Raw genomic sequence first — 19,865 nt, 5'->3', positions numbered from 1 at the left:
ATGCTTCTTTCTTCGTCTATTTGCCGCAATACCTCCTCATTTGTCGCTTTATAAACCCATCTGATTTTTAACATTCTCCTATAGCACCACATTTCAAAAGCTTCTAACCTTTTCTTCTCAGATACTCCGATCGTCCAAGTTTCACTTCCATATAAAGCGACACTCCAAACATACACTTTCAAAAATCTTTTCCTGACGTTTAAATTAATTTTTGATGTAAACAACTTATATTTCTTACTGAAGGCTCGTTTAGCTTGTGCTATTCGGCATTTTATATCGCTCCTGCTTTGTCCATCTTTAGTAATTCTACTTCCCAAATAACAAAATTCTTCTACCTCCGTAATCTTTTCTCCTCCTATTTTCACACTCAGCGGTCCATCTTTGTTATTTCTACTACATTTCATTACTTTTGTTTTGTTCTTGTTTATTTTCACGCGATAGTTCTTGCGTAGGACTTCATCTATGCCGTTCATTGTTTTTTCTAAATCCTTTTTATTCTCGGCTAGAATTACTATATCATCAGGAAATCGTAGCATCTTTATCTTTTCACCTTGTACTGTTACTCCGAATCTAAATTGTTCTTTAACATCATTAACTGCTAGTTCCATGTAAAGATTAAAAAGTAACGGAGATAGAGAACATCCTTGTCGGACTCCCTTTCTTATTACGGCTTCTTTCTTATGTTCTTCAATTGCTACTGTTGCTGTTTGGTTCCTGTACATGTTAGCAATTGTTCTTCTATCTCTGTATTTGAACCCTAATTTTTTTAAAATGCTGAACATTTTATTCCAGTCTACGTTATCGAATGCCTTTTCTAGGTCTATAAACGCCAAGTATGTCGGTTTGTTTTTCTTTAATCTTCCTTCTACTATTAATCTGAGACCTAAAATTGCTTCCCTTATCCCTATACTTTTCCTGAAACCAAATCGGTCTTCTCCTAACACTTCCTCCACTCTCCTCTCAATTCTTCTGTATAGAATTCTAGTTAAGATTTTTGATGCACGACTAGTTAAACTAATTGTTCTGTATTCTTCACATTTATCTGCCCCTGATTTCTTTGGTATCATTACTATAACACTTTTTTTGAAGTCTGACGGAAATTCCCCCTTTTCATAAATATTACACACCAGTTTGTATAATCTATCAATCGCCTCCTCCCCTGCACTGCGCAGTAATTCTACAGGTATTCCGTCTATTCCAGGAGCCTGTAAATATAATCTGTAACTAACTAACTGTGCTGCGATCATATCGCATTTCATATATACTAAAACGGAGCATTAGTTTAAAGCGAGCGATTCATTTTTCTTTTTTTTTTAAACTCTATAGATCCGTATTTTTCATGTGTTTTTTACGAATTAAATTAATTTGACTCGACGTAATTGAATTCGTGGTAACGGGTCTATGTCGTCAAGCAACCGAAACCTAATTCAATTTGTCGTGTTTATAGTTGGGGATTGTAGATACAAGATGGCAGCACATGTTTGTCGAGAACAATGTTTTGTTCTCCGTTATAGAAGACTGCATTAACGTATCGGCCAATACTCGTAAATATTTGAAGCGCTAACTTTTGGCTCGATTTTCATTTTAATTATACATCTAGAATTCAGATAAATTGTTTTGTTTCTGTGCTTGGATCAAGCATTATGAGATCGTAAACTTTCAAAAAATTTGTAATTTGTTTTTGTTTGTTTAACTATAGAATAAATTTAGTTGTTTAAGATTAATTTTTTTTAAATAGATCGCTATGTATAAGTATCATTTTATTTGCATTTCTTTCTATTATTTTTGTATTTAACAATTGAAATTTTTTCTGAGTTTAATGCTCTTAAAGTAAGACGTTATGTAATTGTTATTAGAAAATAACCCTTGAGGGCTAATAATAAAGCTTTATTTATTGTTTAATTTTAGAAACGAATAATAAAAAATTCGTCCTTTCTGCCGTATTTAATGGATTTTGATGAAGTTTTTTTTTATTTTTATTATTATTATTATTATTTTTATTACAAACGTGTAGGTAATTAAACAATAATTAATGTTAATTAAGTCGTTTGTGTGTGTATGTATATATATATATATATATATATATATATATATATACATACACACACAGCATGGGCCCAAAGAAATTAAAAAATTTAAAGGAGAAAAATCAAAAGCTTAAAAATGTTCTTTGATAATTTCAATTAATAAATCATATTTAAAAATATGCGTATACACGTAGTTATTACTCGTTAAAAATTATATCTTTCAAATGTCTCGACCTCTATATTTTCACCTCAATATTTTGAGGTGAAATTTTCTCTTAAAAATACTACAATATAAAAGTGAATATTGAAATCTTTTGGAAGATTATCATAGTACACATATACGCGATATGTTGAAATGATCTTAAATGATTTCCAAAAAATAACTTTTATACCTTATTTCATCGTTTGGATTTATTCTTTTACGTAAGGATATTTCATCAAAATTCTTAAGCCAGGAATTTATATACAAAGTCGATAAGCTAGGATTATGACGGTCTCTGTGAATAACTTAAGCGATCAACATTTCTGTGACAGATTTTATAGCAAATGCACACTGATAATGAATATAAATTCATCGTTAACGATAGTATTATATGTATAGACACGGTTAAAAAACTGAGGTTGCGTATATTATAAAGAAAATTTCCCGTTTCTTTGGTCCATTCTGTATATTTTTATCCTCCCGTTAAAGCCCATTTGGGCTATGAACGGGCGGGGGGGTGGTTGGTATGGCGACGGACCGCCTACGGGGTTGGAATGTGTATTCTATCGAACGTGTTGTCTAGTACGCTGTTATTAATAATATTATTAAAAATTATCATTCAGCGTTCCAAAATAGCAAGTATATAAACTTAACAGTTTGTACATTATTCGAATCCGTTGATTCATCATTGGTTATAGAATATTGCAATTTTTATTAGGTTTTGCTAAACGTATGCTTACAGTACGATGTAATTCACACGTACACATAATATACTTTTACGGACGTGGTATGTGAACGGCTATAATTTTACTGATAAATATAATTTTTGTTTCCTAACGTGCGATACATGATTTTAAACTATTTTTTGATGCCGAAAACGAATATCAACTCGGAATGTTTCTGTAACCCGCCGTTTGTGAAAAGTTTTTAAATATTAATTAAAGGATTTTTTCATTTTTCAACGTACGGTTAGCATTTTTAAACTCCTATATTGTATTTTGTTAAGCTAACATTAGTATTTAATCGAATCGTACGTAAAGAGGAGGTCATGAAAACAGACACAAAATTACAACATCGATTTTCTGCGACAATTCGACTTTTTATTTGTTAACCGATTTTAAAAAATAAAATGTCATTTTGTTCAAAATAAATGACTTAATAATGACATAATACTGAAAAATAAACATGGCCGCCATTTTGTAATTTGTGAAGGTATTTAATTCCTGATTTTAAAACTTTATTACCAAATATTAATGCTGTTCCTCTATCCGAACTTGAGATATAAATTTTTATATAAAAATAACAAAATGGCGGCCAGTGGGAGAACGAAGGAGAAATCACCATTTTTCTAAGGATATTCTTCGTTTAGTTTTACAAGTAGAATCTTAAAAATTATACTTAGCTTACCGTTGTAGAAACGCTCTGTATTTGTTTACTGATTATTGTACACCATTTTCTGCAACACCTTCGCTATTTGGTCTACCAGGCATTTTTCGTATAACCGACATAATTTATGCATAATTTAAACATTTTGTTTCGTACGGTATTTACGAGAGGGTACTTGCATCGGTAGAGTCTCTTTCCGCCCCGTTGTCAGTTCAACATAAATCTCCAGAGGAACACTTGTGCATAGCGCCCGTCGTAGCGTTGTAACTCCTTCCTAACACCCGCTTCCAGGAATCCATTTCTACGTCAGGGAACAGTCTGTACACACAGATAACTCCCTGGTTTCGCCCGCCTATCTGCCGGATTCAGGCGACCAAGATAGTGTTTTTAAAATTTACAGAATAACCAGTTTGTTTCCATACCGTTGCATTATTGCATCTTAACTAACTATTTACAGCGTTCAAGTCCTAGTAAAGCCAGATATTTTTACATGGATTTGAATACTAGATCGTGGATAACGGTGTTCTTTGGTGGTTGGGTTTCAATTAACCACACATCTCAGGAACGGTCGAACTGAGAATGTACAAGACTAACACTTCATTTACACTCATACATATCATCCTCTGAAGTATTATCTAAACGGTAGTTACCGGAGGCTAAACAAGAAAAAGAAAGAAAGAAAAAGAAAGAACTAACTATTACTATTTTAACCGCTTCTTAAGATTATTACCCTAAAAATTACATTTTTTATACGAGATCATACAGCGCACAGATTTACCGAGACTTTGCGTTACCCGATTAAGGCGAATCGGCGAGTCGTGCCCCTACAGCGGTACACTACACCACGAAACCGTGCTGCAGGCCGACTTATACTGACATGACCCGGGCTCCGAAGCCCGCGACCAAGGTCTGCCAGGACGGATGTAACCACAAAATTACTCGCTCCTTCAAATCGTCCTTCTTGATGGGAATTTCTCAGTTTCTAAATTCCACATTCGCCCTTAAGGGGGACCACGTCGCGTAGAATGAGTTTTTCGTAGGCATTTACTACTGCTACTTTTAATCTCAAATGTTTACGCGTTTGAGATATATTAAGTCGCGGTAACGATTTTTATGAAATACACAAAGCAGAACGTAAAGATAGAAAATGTACTACAAGAAAAAAAAAACAGTACTATACCATAACAAAAATATTATAAGCGTTCAATTTACAGTATACATTTTTATAGCGACTTATAACGAATCACGTTGACCGATGAAGTAATTGAAATCATAACATCATCGTTTAGGCGGGAAGCGCTGCAATTCACAACCGATAAACGAAATATAAAATAAAACAAAGAAAATTACTTTTTATTCCTGCTGTCAATTTTTTTTTCAGAACTTATTGAACGGTTTTTTTTACAGGTAAATTGATTGTATCCATTATTTAGAAGGTCCGTTATTAAAAACTATTTTATACATTAATACCGCTGTAAAATCGGTTAAAGGAAATTTCGTGGTTATAGATTTTAATTTCTTAATTTTTCCACAATAAAATTTAATTAACGCTATAAAAATGTCGTCTTAATTTTTGTTTTCGTTTATTTATCTTTAATAAAACCGGTTTCTATATATTTTACATTATTGAAATGAACTTGTTTAAGCTTGCGTAAAAGTTAAATTTCTTAATAGTCGAGAAACGCCACTCTCCGATCTGATGCGAGATTTCAATCCGTGTCCGAGGTGGCCGTGGCGCAGGCGCGCAGACTGTTCGGGAGAGCGGCTGTGTCCGAACACAGTCATCTTCGGGACATCTGCCGAGAGGACCCAACTCCGACAGTTGTAAGGAAGCGGCCTCACGCCGTACTGGACGAACCACCGTGATGGTGCGGTGCGGTAGCCGAAAATCGACAAACCAGGCTTAGGGGCCTCCATATCGCATGAGCCATAAACGGAATAGTGCGTCAGACGCGTTTCCGGGGTCGCGAGTGAAAAGTTTTCCCGAGTTATATAGTTTGAAGACGTCAAACACGGTAAGTCGCGCATAAAACAAAAACGCGGTCTAAATTTAAAAAAAAAAACTTACAGTAAGACAAAATATCCCAGCAATTGCGACTCCTCCGGAAAAGGGGACGCATTGCTCCCTCCTTATAGCTAGTTCCCCGTTGTGGCGTATTCCTGCTAGCCTATTAAAGAGTTAGCACCGAAAGGACTTCAGTGGACGGTCTGAAGGGGAATTACGTCGGGAGGACAGGCTTTATAAGCCTAGCCTTCCGCGGTCGGCCCATGAAATGGGTTCGATAACGCTGGTTTAACAACGGATTGGAATGCAATTAAATCCGTCTTAAATTCACTAAAATAATAATTGACAAAACTTGAAAAATTAGATCCGAGATTAAAAAAATTACCCTTTTAAAAACAAGCCCGATTAGAATGATCCAGCAGCAAGGGACTCTGTCCAGGTTCTGCGATAAAGTAGGGAGTAATACACTCCTGCCAACTTTGCATTCCATTCCATTCCATTAATAGTCGAGGGTGATAAGTAGACGTAGCTTGTTATCGACGATACAACAGTAACTGTTCCTTACCGAGGCCTAAACATATCTCTTATTTCGCGTTCGATATATTATATCGATTATTATTTTCGTACTGTATACCGTACGTATGTACACTTAAGAATTAAATTCTCTACAAATTATATTTGTTTACGGGCAATTTAATAAATATTTTACGTCGACTGTAAAAAAATCGTGTTTCCGGACGACAATTTTTTTTGTTTAATAGTTTTCTAAAGAAGCGACTAGAATTTTTCCGTTCAAAATTTATATGAAACCGTCAAATTTACCGGTTGAATTTTACTTCCAATTACATATCGTTTTACATTAAGAGCATAAATCATGAGCATAATTTTGTTTCAAGTTGTAAGTAAATAAATGAAGATTTTCTAGACCAATTTTTATGATTTTTTTTTTTATTTTTGTTTTAGAATATATCTTGATTTTCTTTCTTATTTTTTGAGAATTATCATATTTATTTATTTAATATAATAATTATTATAGTTGTTTTATTTTTTTAAGTGCCATAAACTGTTTTATAAGTGCTATTTGTTATGCTGTTCAAGTTTTGTTTTTGAGGGGGGGAGAGGGATTATCCATTAATTACGTAAGCATAATTTTTATGCTTACCCACTAAAAAAAATTTATTTGTGGAAGTCCATTCCCTTCCGTATTTTTTACACATTTTATATATATATTATTATTATTATTATGCTTTTACGGCCAACATGGGACCACTTAATCTTTTCTGAGAAAAGCGTGTTATTTTACTCTTTCGAGCTGCCCAGTATTTCTTCATCCGTTCAGATCTTGCTTTCTTTTCTTCATCCGTAAACACCCTCTTCGTTGTATTTTGTCGTTTGTCTGTCTTTTGTTTAAATCTAATGCTCTTATCTTTTAGCTTTGTAATTTTTCCAGTTTTATTCTGTAGGTCGGTCAGGGAAATTCCCAATTCTTTCATATCTTCTCTAATTTCTTTGATCAATCCTACTTCTAGCTTTTGGAACCAGAGCTTTTCAATGATATTTCTTGACGGTCTTGTTTGCGGTGTCCTTATGAGATGACCGAAGAAAGAGATTCTTTTTTTCCGCATAGTATCAGTAACAGGCTCTATTTCTCGATACACCACCTCATTCGGCACGATCCACCGTCGGCCTTCTTTTTGGTGTTTTTTATCGATACACGTTCTGACAATTCTCCTCTCTATTTTCAGAATTTTTTCAATTCGGTTTTTCTGAGTGATTTTGAAAAGGGTCTCGCTTCCGTATGTGACTTCTGGCTGTGCTACAGTTTTATAATGTTTAAGTTTTGTTTTAGCAGAAAGGCATTTTTTGTTATACGTTGACCGAGTTAATTTTTGGGATTTAATCATTTTATTTGTCCTGTTTGCCATGTCACTTTTTCATTTAAATTATAAGTTATTATTTCCCCTAGATATTTAAATCGTTTTACTATTTTAATTTTCTGATTGTTTACCGTAATGTGCTCTATTACCAGAGGATCTATGGCCATTAGTTCAGTTTTTTCGAAAGAGATATGAAGCCCTATCTTTTATATATATATATATACATAGAGCTAAAGAATTAAGGAACAAATAAAAGTAATTATTTCTAAAATTTAATTTAGTATTTCTAAATTTTGAAGCTGAGATGGAACTCGCATTACTTTAATGATTGGTGTACATAATATGTATATATATAAAACATCAAGGGTAAATGCTACTAAAGAGAATAAAACGAAAATGTCGGTAATTGATGTGGAGTACGCGTAATTAAAATCGATTAGTTTACCCATTTTTATTATAATAGCATAAATACCCGTCCCTAACTTATATATATATATATATATATATATATATATATATAATTAAACTTCTCTAACATTTGCCTGGATGGATCAAGGAAGACTATAGTAAAACCTTAATCGGAGTATCATCACAAAATACAAAATGAATCGCAATTTAATGAAATCTATTTTAATACATTTTTTTTTAATTTTCTAATTAATGTTGTTTAACAAATCATCGTCGTAATATTCGTTTCTCTAACAGAAAATCTTTTAATTTATTGTATTTTGTTTTAAAAGTTTGGTCGGAAACCAAAGGATTCGTTGTTGAATTACTGGATGTAAGTTATTTTTTTATGAATAGATCTAAGGGCTTCTTCTTCCTTGCTTTATTAATATACGTAATGACTAATATTACATATATAATACCTGTTGTGAGACGAAAGTCTCCGTGGTAATCAGTAAAACAGTAAAATTTCAATTCGATTTGGTCTCATCGAACGGAGTGTCATTCTCGAGTTCATTCTATCGTCCCTCTCTTGCCGGGTCAAGCCGCGCTTCAATCGTCGATCTTCCGATCGCCTACACCAACTGTTCTTCCTCGTTTCTTGACCCGCGGGATATCAAGAGCCATTTTTTTTTTGTAACACTTGAAGGATGCTGAGAATCAACCTTTTCGAACCGATCGTTTCGCTCTCGAGAGATTTACTCTTTTATTTGAAGGGAGCCTCGTATTCGTTTGCTTCTGATGCGGTCCGACTTAGTCGCACCAAGAGACATTCGACTTATTTTCATCTCTGCGGTCGTGAGATCTCGATCAAACTGTTCGTATCGTTTCCGACGCTTTGCTCCATATGTAAGTGCGGGAGGCGTACGCTTGTCGAAGAGAACAGCCGAAATCTGCTGCCGCTTCAACCGTGCCGCGGTGATTCGACGTTTCACATCTTGCTCACAGCCGCCTCTTTGATTCAATATAGATCCGAGATACTTAAAACTTGTTCGCTTCGGGGTAACTCGACCGTCGATCATAATGTCAGGCGATGGTGCTTGTGCGTCGCCGAACGGCAAGAACGTATATTCCGTTTTGGATACGCCGATCTTCAGACCGTGACTTTCAAGTGCACATTTCCAACGATTGAAAACATCCTGCAGCACCGCAACACTTTCACCCGCGAGACCCGCATCGTCGGCAAAAAGTACGCTCGGCAGCGATTCATCCGCGATGTGCGACGTCAGATAATTAATAACGATGTTAAAGAGCAGCGGGCTCAGCGTTTGCCTCGGTGTACCCCCGTGTTCGCGTGAAAAGCCGTCGACGTTCCTGCCGTGCATCTCACCTTTGCGGTCGCATCGCGATACATGTCCGTAATGATTTCATCATATCGTTCTGGAACACCGTGATTTCTCAACGCCGTCCGTTTCAAATCTCGCGGCATTCGATCGAAAGCTTTCTCGAGGTCTATGAATATCATATGCAAATTGCTAGCGGCGTCTCTAAACTTTTCCACCGGTATACGCATAGGTTGAATCGCATCCGCTGTTGATCTGCCGGGCCCGAAACCGCATTGATTTACGTGAATTTTTGACAGTACGATTTTCATCAGGCGGTTGTTAATGACTTTTTCCCGAAGCTTCGTAGCGTGCGACAGTAGTTTTATACCTCTGTAATCGCCGCATTTTCTGGAGTCTCCTCTTTGCTTTTGAAGAACGGCAAGAGGAAGCTTTGACGAAAAGCCGCAGGCATCGAACTTCCGTTTTTAATTTCGTTGAACAAAATACAGAGAAAGAGGATGCCGATCGCTCGGACAGACTTCGACGGGCACTTCGTCCGGTCGCACTGCTTTACCTCTTTTCATTTCTTTCAGTGCAGGTTCGACCTCCGATTCGGTTACGTCTTCCACTTCTTCGCCTAAGACATCCCTGCGTTATGTCGCGGTCGTCAGTAAGCAGCCTGCCATTTGCATCCTCAATAAACTTTGGTGAAGTTTCAATTTTTCCTTCGTTCTCCCAGTTTCCGAAATTCTGTTATTATTATATAAAAAATGTATATCTCAATTTCGGATAGTAGAATCACATTAGTATTTGGTAATAAAGTTTTAAAATTAGCAAAGAAATGGCGGCCATATTTATTTTTCCAATCCGTTATATCTCCATAAATATTAATTTTATCAAAATATGTGTTATTATTAAAATATTAAGCCTTTTATTTTGAACAAAATGACATTTTATTTTTTTAAATCGGTTAGCAAATAGCCGAGTTACGGCAGAAAATTGATGTTGTAATTTTGTGTCTGTTTTCATGTCCACTTCACGTACAATTTGAATCTCATAATAAAAGACAGAATAATTTTAACGCAAAATTACAGTATCAATTTTCTCCCATAACTCGAGTATTCGTTAACCTATTTAAAAAGATAAAACATCATTTTGTTCAAAATAAAAAGCGTAATATTTTAGCAAATAACATAAATTTTGATAAAAGTAATATTTATGGAGATATAAAAGATTGAAAAATAAACATGCACGCCGTTTTGTAATTTGCGAAGGTATTTAATTCCTGATTTCAAAACTTTATTACCAAATATTAATGCGATTTGTCTATCCGAACTTGAGATATAAATTTTTATATAAAAATAACAAAGTGGCGGACAGGTGAGAACGAAGGGGAAATCGACATTTTTGCTAAGGATATTTTATCCTTAAGTAGAATCTGAAAAAATATAGCCAATAACCATTTTAGAAACACTTTGTATATTAATGAATATTTGGGTTGACAACTCCCTTAAATATAAAAAATTCATTAAAATAATTTTTTTTTACTTTTGAGGTCACATTGGAACGCTTTAGTCATCCGTATTTCAGTTCCTCTTTAATTTCTGTATTAGTCTGGCCTTTCCCAGTATTTCTTCTTCGTTCTATCGTATCGTTGCTTCCTGATTTCGTGTGTGACCTCCACTTTTTTATGCCTTTCTAATTTTTTTAACGTTAAAAAAATAAATATTATTAAATAATTAAATTAAAAAAATGTGAAGTTATAATTTCCTGGATTCGGTTATTTATAATGGAAAAATAATGATGTATAGAAAAAGTCTCAAAATTTAAAAAAATATATTTTTAAAATTAAAGAATCTGTTAAAAGCTATGCGTTAAATAAAAATATAGCTTTTTTTAATGTTTGGGAAAGGGGTGAATTTGGGGGCAATTTTTTTGTTTAACGGTAAGATCATGTATATTCAGAGTACAATGCGGTGTTATGTTTGCAAAATTTTGAGAAAATTGCCCTCTAAAGAAACTATTTATCCCATCCCCTGATGAAATTGATCTACCGTTAAATTTCCCCCGTATACAAAAATCTCTGTGCAAAATTTTATCAAAATTGGTTTATCCAGGTAAAAGTTATTAAGCTTCAAATACTTTTCTCTCCCCCCACTTTTTTTACTTTTTGGGGTTCCTGGGTCGTGAAACGTATAGAAATAAAAAAAAAAACTCATAACATATTTTTTGTCCGAAAACTCAAACTGTGGTAACCATCAAAGTAAAAAATATTAATCGATTAATTCATTATTTAAAAGTCACGTTTGTTGTGTTTGAATTTTAAATAATGAATTTCCGTTTTGAGCACGGCTTTACTACCGATGTCTCCCTTCATCCAACGTGGCATGTACGGTATGTTTTTAAAAAAATACTTGGTTTTTCGTATAACTCATTAATGGCTTCTTTTTAACTTTTGAGCAAAGATTTTTCGCACATTATAATTTGAGACAATCAACTTTTTTCAACTTCGTGAACACATTTCTTTCCTTTGGGCTTACGTAATTGATGGATCGTCTAAAGGTGCATTTTTTTCGGTTGAATTTTTGTTGTTTTTTTCCTCCTTAATTGTTAATATTATGTTTAAAATCGCTAATAAAAATTTTAATTTACTGCTTTTTATTTGAAACGTTCACGGTTTGTGCCGAAGTAATGAAATACTTTTATTTTACAATAAATTAATTTTTCCTAACTCAGGATGGTGAATTCTGTGAAATAAAAAAACCGGCAAATTATTGCATTATTCTCCGGGATACGTCATTCAAATCATATCATACATCGCGTAGTTCTTTTCATTGTAATTTAATTATTAAAAATCTTATTTTTATTTTCGTTAAAAATATTTAAATAACTACAAAAAAATAGATTTTTAATAATAAAAATTAAAAGAATTAGACCCAAAAAAAATAAATAAATTTATATATTTTTAGAGGTAACGAATAGATGTTAACAAAAGGTTTTTTAAACATATTCATATACAGGTTACGCTTACATAAACGTGCGTAAGTGAAATTTCTCTAAATGTGATTTTCTCTAAGTTAAAATGACAAAAATTTTAAAAAACCTTTGTTACTGATGGTGATTTATATTTTTAAAAATGTATTATGTTACTTCGATATAAACCAAAAGCAGTAGTAATTGTTTGTGTTTAATTTATTTATAATTATTTATAAGAATTAACGGATTGAAAGACATAAGTAATAAATTGTTATATATATTTTTTTTTTCATTTTTAAATATTTTGTAATATTACATCTTTGTATTTTTTTTTTTTTTGATTTAAAAATTGTCATCATCCCAAAGATATTATTATTGTTAATTGTATATAGAAGTGTATACATAAGATGTTTCACGAAGAAACAGAAAAAATTTCAGAACTGTTCTACAAATGAAGAAAAAAGAAAAAACCATATTTATAAACATGGGTTCGGTAACGCTTCGTTTTCCAGTTATAGCTTGCGAAAAATTTCGCGTTGATTTCTTATTTCCTGGAACTTAAATTAACGGCTAAATTTAAGGGGTTTTTTTGACTTGAATAAAACAAGTCCTACATCTATTTATATCTGTCGTAATTTTTCATAAAATAATTGGAAAAAACAAAAAATCGGTGTCTCGAAAACAATATTTTAAATTGTATATATTATTATTATTATTATGCTTTTACGGCCAACATGGGACCACTTAAGTCAATTTTAGTTGGATCTTTTCTGAGAAAAGCGTGTTATTTTATTCTTTCGAGCTGCCCAGTATTTCTTCATCCGTTCAGATCTTGCTTTCTTTTCTTCATCCGTAAACACCCTCTTCGTTGTATTTTGTCGTTTGTCTGTCTTTTGTTTAAATCTAATGCTCTTATCTTTTAGCTTTGTAATTTTTCCAGTTTTATTCTGTAGGTCGGTCAGGGAAATTCCCAATTCTTTCATATCTTCTCTAATTTCTTTGATCCATACTACTTCTAGCTTTTGGAACCAGAGCTTTTCAATGATATTTCTTGACGGTCTTGTTTGCGGTGTCCTTATGAGATGACCGAAGAAAGAGATTCTTTTTTTCCGCATAGTATCAGTAACAGGCTCTATTTCTCGATACACCACCTCATTTGGCACGATCCACCATCGGCCTTCTTTTTGGTGTTTTTTATCGATACACGTTCTGACAATTCTCCTCTCTATTTTCAGAATTTTTTCAATTCGGTTTTTCTGAGTGATTTTGAAAAGTGTCTCGCTTCCGTAGGTGACTTCTGGCTGTACTACAGTTTTATAATGTTTAAGTTTTGTTTTAGCAGAAAGGCATTTTTTGTTATATGTTGACCGAGTTAATTTTTGGGATTTAATCATTTTATTTGTCCTGTTTTGCCATGTCACTTTTTCATTTAAATTATAAGTTATTATTTCCCCTAGATATTTAAATCGTTTTACTATTTTAATTTTCTGATTGTTTACCGTAATGCGCTCTATTACCAGAGGATCTATGGCCATCAGTTCAGTTTTTTCGAAAGAGATATGAAGCCCTATCTTTTGTGCTAGGTTTTGAAGGCTCATGATTTGTGTTTTGGCTTCTTGAATATTATTTGCTAAAAGAGCGAGGTCATCTGCAAATCCTAGGCGATTTAGTGCGATGGAGTTTTTCTTAGTACCCATTTTTATATTTTTGGGATTTATTTCGTACCATTTTCTCATGACAAATTCGAGGGCGCAGTTAAAAAGGAGTGGTGAGAGGCCGTCTCCTTGCCTCAATCCAGTTTTTATGTAGAAGGGTTGAGAGAGTTCACCTCTGAATTTCACTCTGGACTGGGTATCGGTTAAAGTTAATTTTATCATGTTTACGAGTTTAGGGTGAAGGCCCAGGTTTCTCAGAATATTCAGCACGGATGGTCGGTGTATACAATCATAGGCCCTTTTAAAGTCGACGAAGGTGATTATTAGTTGTTTTTTCCGTCTTTTATATAAGTCCATCATAAGTTTTAGGGATATTATTTGCTCCGGGCAACCTCTCCATGGCCTAAATCCCCCTTGGTATTCCCCAAGTTCCAGTTCAAGTTGGTCTTTGCATCGGTTGTATATGATTCTCGACAGGATTTTGTATGTGCAATCCAGGAGAGATATGCCTCTGTAGTTTTCAGGATTAGTTTTATCCCCTTTTTTATGTAATGGATGGATGAGGGCTGTGGTCCAGTGTTCTGGAAGTTTTTCTTCGTTCCATATTTTCACGAGGCATAGATGTAGGGAAGTTTTGACTGAATAAACTGATGAGTGTTTCCAGAGTTCTGCGAAAAGCTGGTCTTCTCCGCTTGCTTTGTAGTTTTTTATTTCATTTAAGGCTGCGAGAACTTCTTGAATTGTTGGCCGGGTTGATATTTACCGGTGAAGTTTTAACTGGAGTTTCAGTGTCAATCTCAAAAAGCTTTGGGGGGTCGTCACAGTTGAGGAGTCTATTGAAGGTTTCTGCCAAAATTTCAGCATTTTCTTTATTGGTGTGGGCCATATTTCCTTTTTTTCCTCTCAGCATAAGGGTGGGTGGTTCATATCTTTGAAGAGCCTGACCAAAAATTTTATAATAGTCTCGGAAATTAGTTTTCTTGGAACTTTCTTCTATTTGCTGAATCAAGTTTTTTTGGGCTTGTCGTTTGGTTCCTCTTATAATAATATGTCCTATAATATGTCTTATAATGTATATATTATAATAATAAACAAAATATATATAAATAATGAATTTTGGTTTCGAAATACCGGGCGATTCAAAAAGGATTTCACACTTTAAAAGCGTATAAAAATTTATTTAAATAATTTACAGATTCGGTTGAGGTCTCATTTCATAGAAAACATATCAAATTTTGACTCGCGTAGTTCATTAGTACCGAATTCGGTCACCAGCGTTGTTAAAAAAAATCCATATATTTACCGGTGCGGAATGCGCTTGCTATGTGTTTTGGTTTCACGATTTGTAGTCACCAACTGCAGTTCAACGTAATTTTGGAAAAGAGTACTATAGTTAAAATCCTAGTAGGCATGCAATTTAGTTTTGGCACCAAATCTTCGTTGATGCAGGTTGTTATGCCCCCCCCCAAAAAAAAAAACAATGACTGTACGTCCCGTTTTTCTTCCAGGTGGTAACCGTAAATTGTATCCAAAAAAATACAATGAAATTGTAAACCGTACGGTAAAAGTCTCGCAGATATCATTTATTCCGCTCAAAAATTTAACAAAACTATACTGATATCAAAACTAAAGATACTACTACATTTCTATTTTCAAAATTTGTTATTAATTTAGAATTTTGTTTAAATATATATGTAATAGACAATAGATATACAATAATAGATAATAAACAATGTTTAAGCGTTCCAAATAATAAGCAAAAAACATAAAACCGGTCCGATTTCATTTATATATAACACATTTACAGAAATAATACAATTCTTATCATTATTCCTTGTTTAATAAATGAAATCGGACCGGCAAGAGTTTGTAACAATTTTTCTGTTTTTTCCTTATTATATGGAACGCTTAAACATTGTTTATTATCTATTACATATATCTAACATGTATTTTTTTTTTTTAAAGAAAATTGTAAATTAATAACAGATTTTTGTAATAAATAATATAGTGTCTTACCTTTTTTGATATCAGTATCATATTGCTAAATTTTTTGAGCGAAAGAAATGATATCTGAGTTACCGTACGATTTACAATTTCATTGTAATTTTTTTTGGATATCACTGCGTTTTGTTAATTATTCTTTTATTTTTTTTATGAATTATCGATTGTTATTTTATGGATTTATTATTAAAATTTATTTCCTTTCTAGAACAAACAAATATACATTCATTGAAATTCATGGCCAATTTATTTTTTTGATAGTCATATCGTTCATTTCACATAATATTTTTCCTTTTTTTAATAAAATTAATATAATGACCTTTACGAATCGAAAATTCCCGATGTAATATTGCACGTATTACTTTGTAAGTGTAACCCTCGATTTTATCTGTGGAGACACACTTTTTTATATTATTATTATTATTAAATAAACTTTATTTCTCCATCGATTAGTTATCGATGGAGAAATAGTTATCGATTAGTAGAGCGGGACTCCGTGGATTAAGTGGTAGCGTCTCGACCTTTAATCCGAAGGTCCTGGGTTCGAATTCCCCGGTCAGGCGTGGCATTTTTCACATACGCTACAGAGCGTTGATCTTATCCTCCGGGTCTGCGGACCCGGAGGAAAAACAAACCAAAAAGAAAAAAGTTCTAATTGTAGAATAAAAATTTTACCGTTCGAATTTTTTTCTGTTTTATGTATTTCTTTTTTAAAGAAGCGATGGGAATTTAAAAAAATAATTTTATTGTATATTTTCTTTTAAATTTTATTATTTCAAGTACATTATCAAGTTTTTCTACGCTAACTAGTACATTATCAAGTACTGCTATCTAGCGTTACGATTCGTAAAGTCGTGTTTAAAAATAGAAAAAATGAATATTCGAGTCCTGCGGTTCATAAAATGAAAAAAAAACGTCGTTTTATTACTAATCTAATTGAACTGAAATAGAATTTTTCGCGTTTATTTTTTCCCCCGTTTTCATTTCGCTGTTATGTTAGGACATTTTTAAAACTGTAAAACATATTTCATTGACTTCGTCGACTCTTAACGACGAAGTTCTAACGAATTCCGTGGTCGTCTATCTGGAAATTATTTTATTACTATCAGCAAGACAGGGCACCGCTTCGTTACAATGTAAAACACTATTTCTCAAACGGTCGTCACCGGAAAAAAATCGGTGGTCCCCGAACTTCTTTATATTTATTACGTAGTTTTACGACCTTGAAATACATTATTACTCATTTTTTAACGGCAATATGGATACAACTGAGAAAACCGAACACTGCTTGCCAGTACAACTGCAACTTTAGAGTACCGTCTGAATTTTTTAGATAATTACTCCGCGAATTACTAAAAAACAAAAAGCTGCACTTTCTAAAATTTGCAGTGTAATTCTTTGCGTTTCCGTAATACACGCTTAAAATTTTTATAGGTTCGTAGTATCAGTTGTGTTGAGAAACGGCGGTTTAGAATTCCGTAATTTTCTCGATACTCGATTTCCAGATCGGTAAACGGGTCGTGAACATCCAATCGCACGGCCACCTCGCTTTCCAGTCCCGCTAGACTTTTTCTTGTGGGGTTTCATTGAAGATCGCGTTTGCCTTACGAATTAACGCTGCAGATGTAACGCCTGACTTGTGTCGGCCACTCTCTGGATGAATTTCAACTTCAGATGAGTTGTATGTCGCCGCATTATCGAACATCTGATGTATTAATCCATATCGAACGAAAGTAATTGTCGGGTGACAAACTTGATGTGTTTTTTTATGAAATGAGATCTCAACCTAATTTGTAAATTATCTAAATAAATTTTTTATATGCTTTTAAAATTGTGAAGTCGTTTTTTTTGAATCGCCCGATATTTTAATAGAACACCGTGAAATTTGAATAATGCTACTATAGACTATCGTCCTAGTTGTTTTTTTACTTTGAAGACCATAATATATTACTTTAGTTGATTTTTTTTTTTTTGGCAAGTTCTTTCTTTTCTTGCTGATTTGTTGTTTTTCAGCTTTTCTTTTTTGCCAGTAATTTCTAAGGGTTTCAGATCTTCTTGTACAGAGTACGGCTTATTGTTTTCTTGGGTTTCGATAGGAATCTTGTTTCTTTATTTTTTAATTTCTCATAGTTTCCGGTTTTCGTTTTTAGGTTTTCACGGGTTATATCTAATTCCTCTACGTCTTTCTGTACTTCGTATAACCGGTTCGATCTGTTTTTCTTCTTCCAGAAAAGTTCGATTATCCGTCTGGTCTCTTCCGTTCTGAAAATATGTCCTAGAAAGGAAATTCTCTTCTTTCTAAATTTATTAGTTATCGGGACGATCGTTTTGTAAATCTCTTCGTTTGGAATAATTCTTCAAATCCCGTCTTTTTTAATGTTTTTCCCGACGCATCGTCGTAGAATCTGTCTTTCAATCTTTTCCAGTTTATCGGTAAACCTTGTCTGGTACGGTCCAAATACGGTTTCGCATCCGTAAAGTATTTCCGGTCGGATAACCGAGTTATAACGTCTTATTTTTGTGTTTATAGACGTGCATTTTTTGTTATAGATGTTTTGTGTTTTTATTGCGGCTTTGATGAGTTTATTTATTCTTTCATTCCAGTTTGGATTTTCTTTGAGGTTGTGTGTGATGTTTTCCCCCAGATATTTAAAGTTTTCTACTAATTCTATGTCATTATTGTTTATTTTTACTTTGCTTATGCACAGCGGGCTCTCACCACATTATTGGTTTTTTTTAAAAATAAAATTTATTTTATTTCTAGATATTTTCAAATAATGAAATTTGTTATCGCTTCAGTTTCAGAATATAATATAGAATTTATCTGCCTGTTTTATTTAAATAAATAAAATTATAATTTCTTTAAACTCTTCTTCATGTAGTACAGTTTATTATAGTTATTTAGATTTTATCAAAATGAAATTTTATTTGTTTAATGTCAGTTTAACGAAATTATATGTTGCGACACCGATTTTGTAAAACCTTTTTCAAATCCTAGGAATTGTCCATGAAACTTAACAAATTGTACTTTTAGATATCAGTTTTTATGTAACTTAAAATACTGTTTTTTTTTTTTTTTTTTTAATTCTGCTAGTTTTATTAAATTTTTTAGATGAAAACCTTATGAAATCGAAAAAATTATTCCTTAATTTAGGTTCCTTTGGTTTCATTTTACCGAAGGAGGAGAAGTCAGGCGAAATTTTTTGCAAGCTATAACTGAAAGAAGGAAGCCGGTCCCGTATTTACTTGAACATGTCCTGAAATTTGTTCCGTTTATTTGTGAAACACTCTGTATATTTATGTATATATAAATTTAATCATGTACTCGTAATATGTGTCTGTAATGTAGTAAAGCGTATTTTGTTATTATTTTGTATTAACCGATGGAAAAGTTATATACGTATCATGTAAAATGTTATTTTTTATATAATGTATATATATTTTGATTATAATAATAAATATTTAATATATTAATTTTGTTGGTTTTTTCCAGGGACATCAAAAAAAATTTGATGTGAACATCACGTGACTTCCTTGTACGCCTATTAAATTACATTTACATTTTTTTTTTAATGGAAATTACATATAATTTTATTTCATTAAAAACTTCTGATAATTTTTTTTTTTTTTTTTTTTTGTTATACAATTATTATTTTAAAAACAAACCAACATACTTGGCGTTTATAGATCTAGAAAAAGCATTCGATAACGTAGACTGGAATAAAATGTTCAGCATTTTAAAAAAATTAGGGTTCAAATACAGAGATAGAAGAACAATCGCTAACATGTACAGGAACCAAACAGCAACAGTAGCAATTGAAGAACATAAGAAAGAAGCCCTAATAAGAAAGGGAGTCCGACAAGGATGTTCCCTATCGCCGTTACTTTTTAATCTTTACATGGAACTAGCAGTTAATGATGTTAAAGAACAATTTAGATTCGGAGTAACAGTACAAGGTGAAAAGATAAAGATGCTACAATTTGCTGATGATAATAGTAATTCTAGCCGAGAGTAAAAAGGATT

The 19,865-nt window shown here is 33.0% G+C and overlaps 1 protein-coding gene across 1 annotated transcript in view; it reads left to right on the top strand.

Annotated features, from left to right (window-relative positions):
- The window catches only part of Hs6st (heparan sulfate 6-O-sulfotransferase), a 120,107-nt gene extending 100,659 nt beyond the window's left edge, over window positions 1–19,448 (top strand). Inside the window, exon 6 of the mRNA XM_075380020.1 lies at window positions 19,335–19,448. Within this exon, the coding sequence (XP_075236135.1) occupies window positions 19,335–19,370 (36 nt within the window). The 3' untranslated portion in view covers window positions 19,371–19,448. The remainder of the gene's footprint in view (window positions 1–19,334) is intronic.
- The last annotated feature ends 417 nt before the right edge of the window (window positions 19,449–19,865 follow it).

Source organism: Lycorma delicatula, chromosome 12 (assembly GCF_047948215.1).
Source record: "Lycorma delicatula isolate Av1 chromosome 12, ASM4794821v1, whole genome shotgun sequence".
Lineage (NCBI taxonomy): Eukaryota > Metazoa > Arthropoda > Insecta > Hemiptera > Fulgoridae > Lycorma > Lycorma delicatula.
The sequence above is the reverse complement of the archived record's forward strand: the minus strand, read 5'-3'. Positions and strand labels throughout refer to the sequence as shown.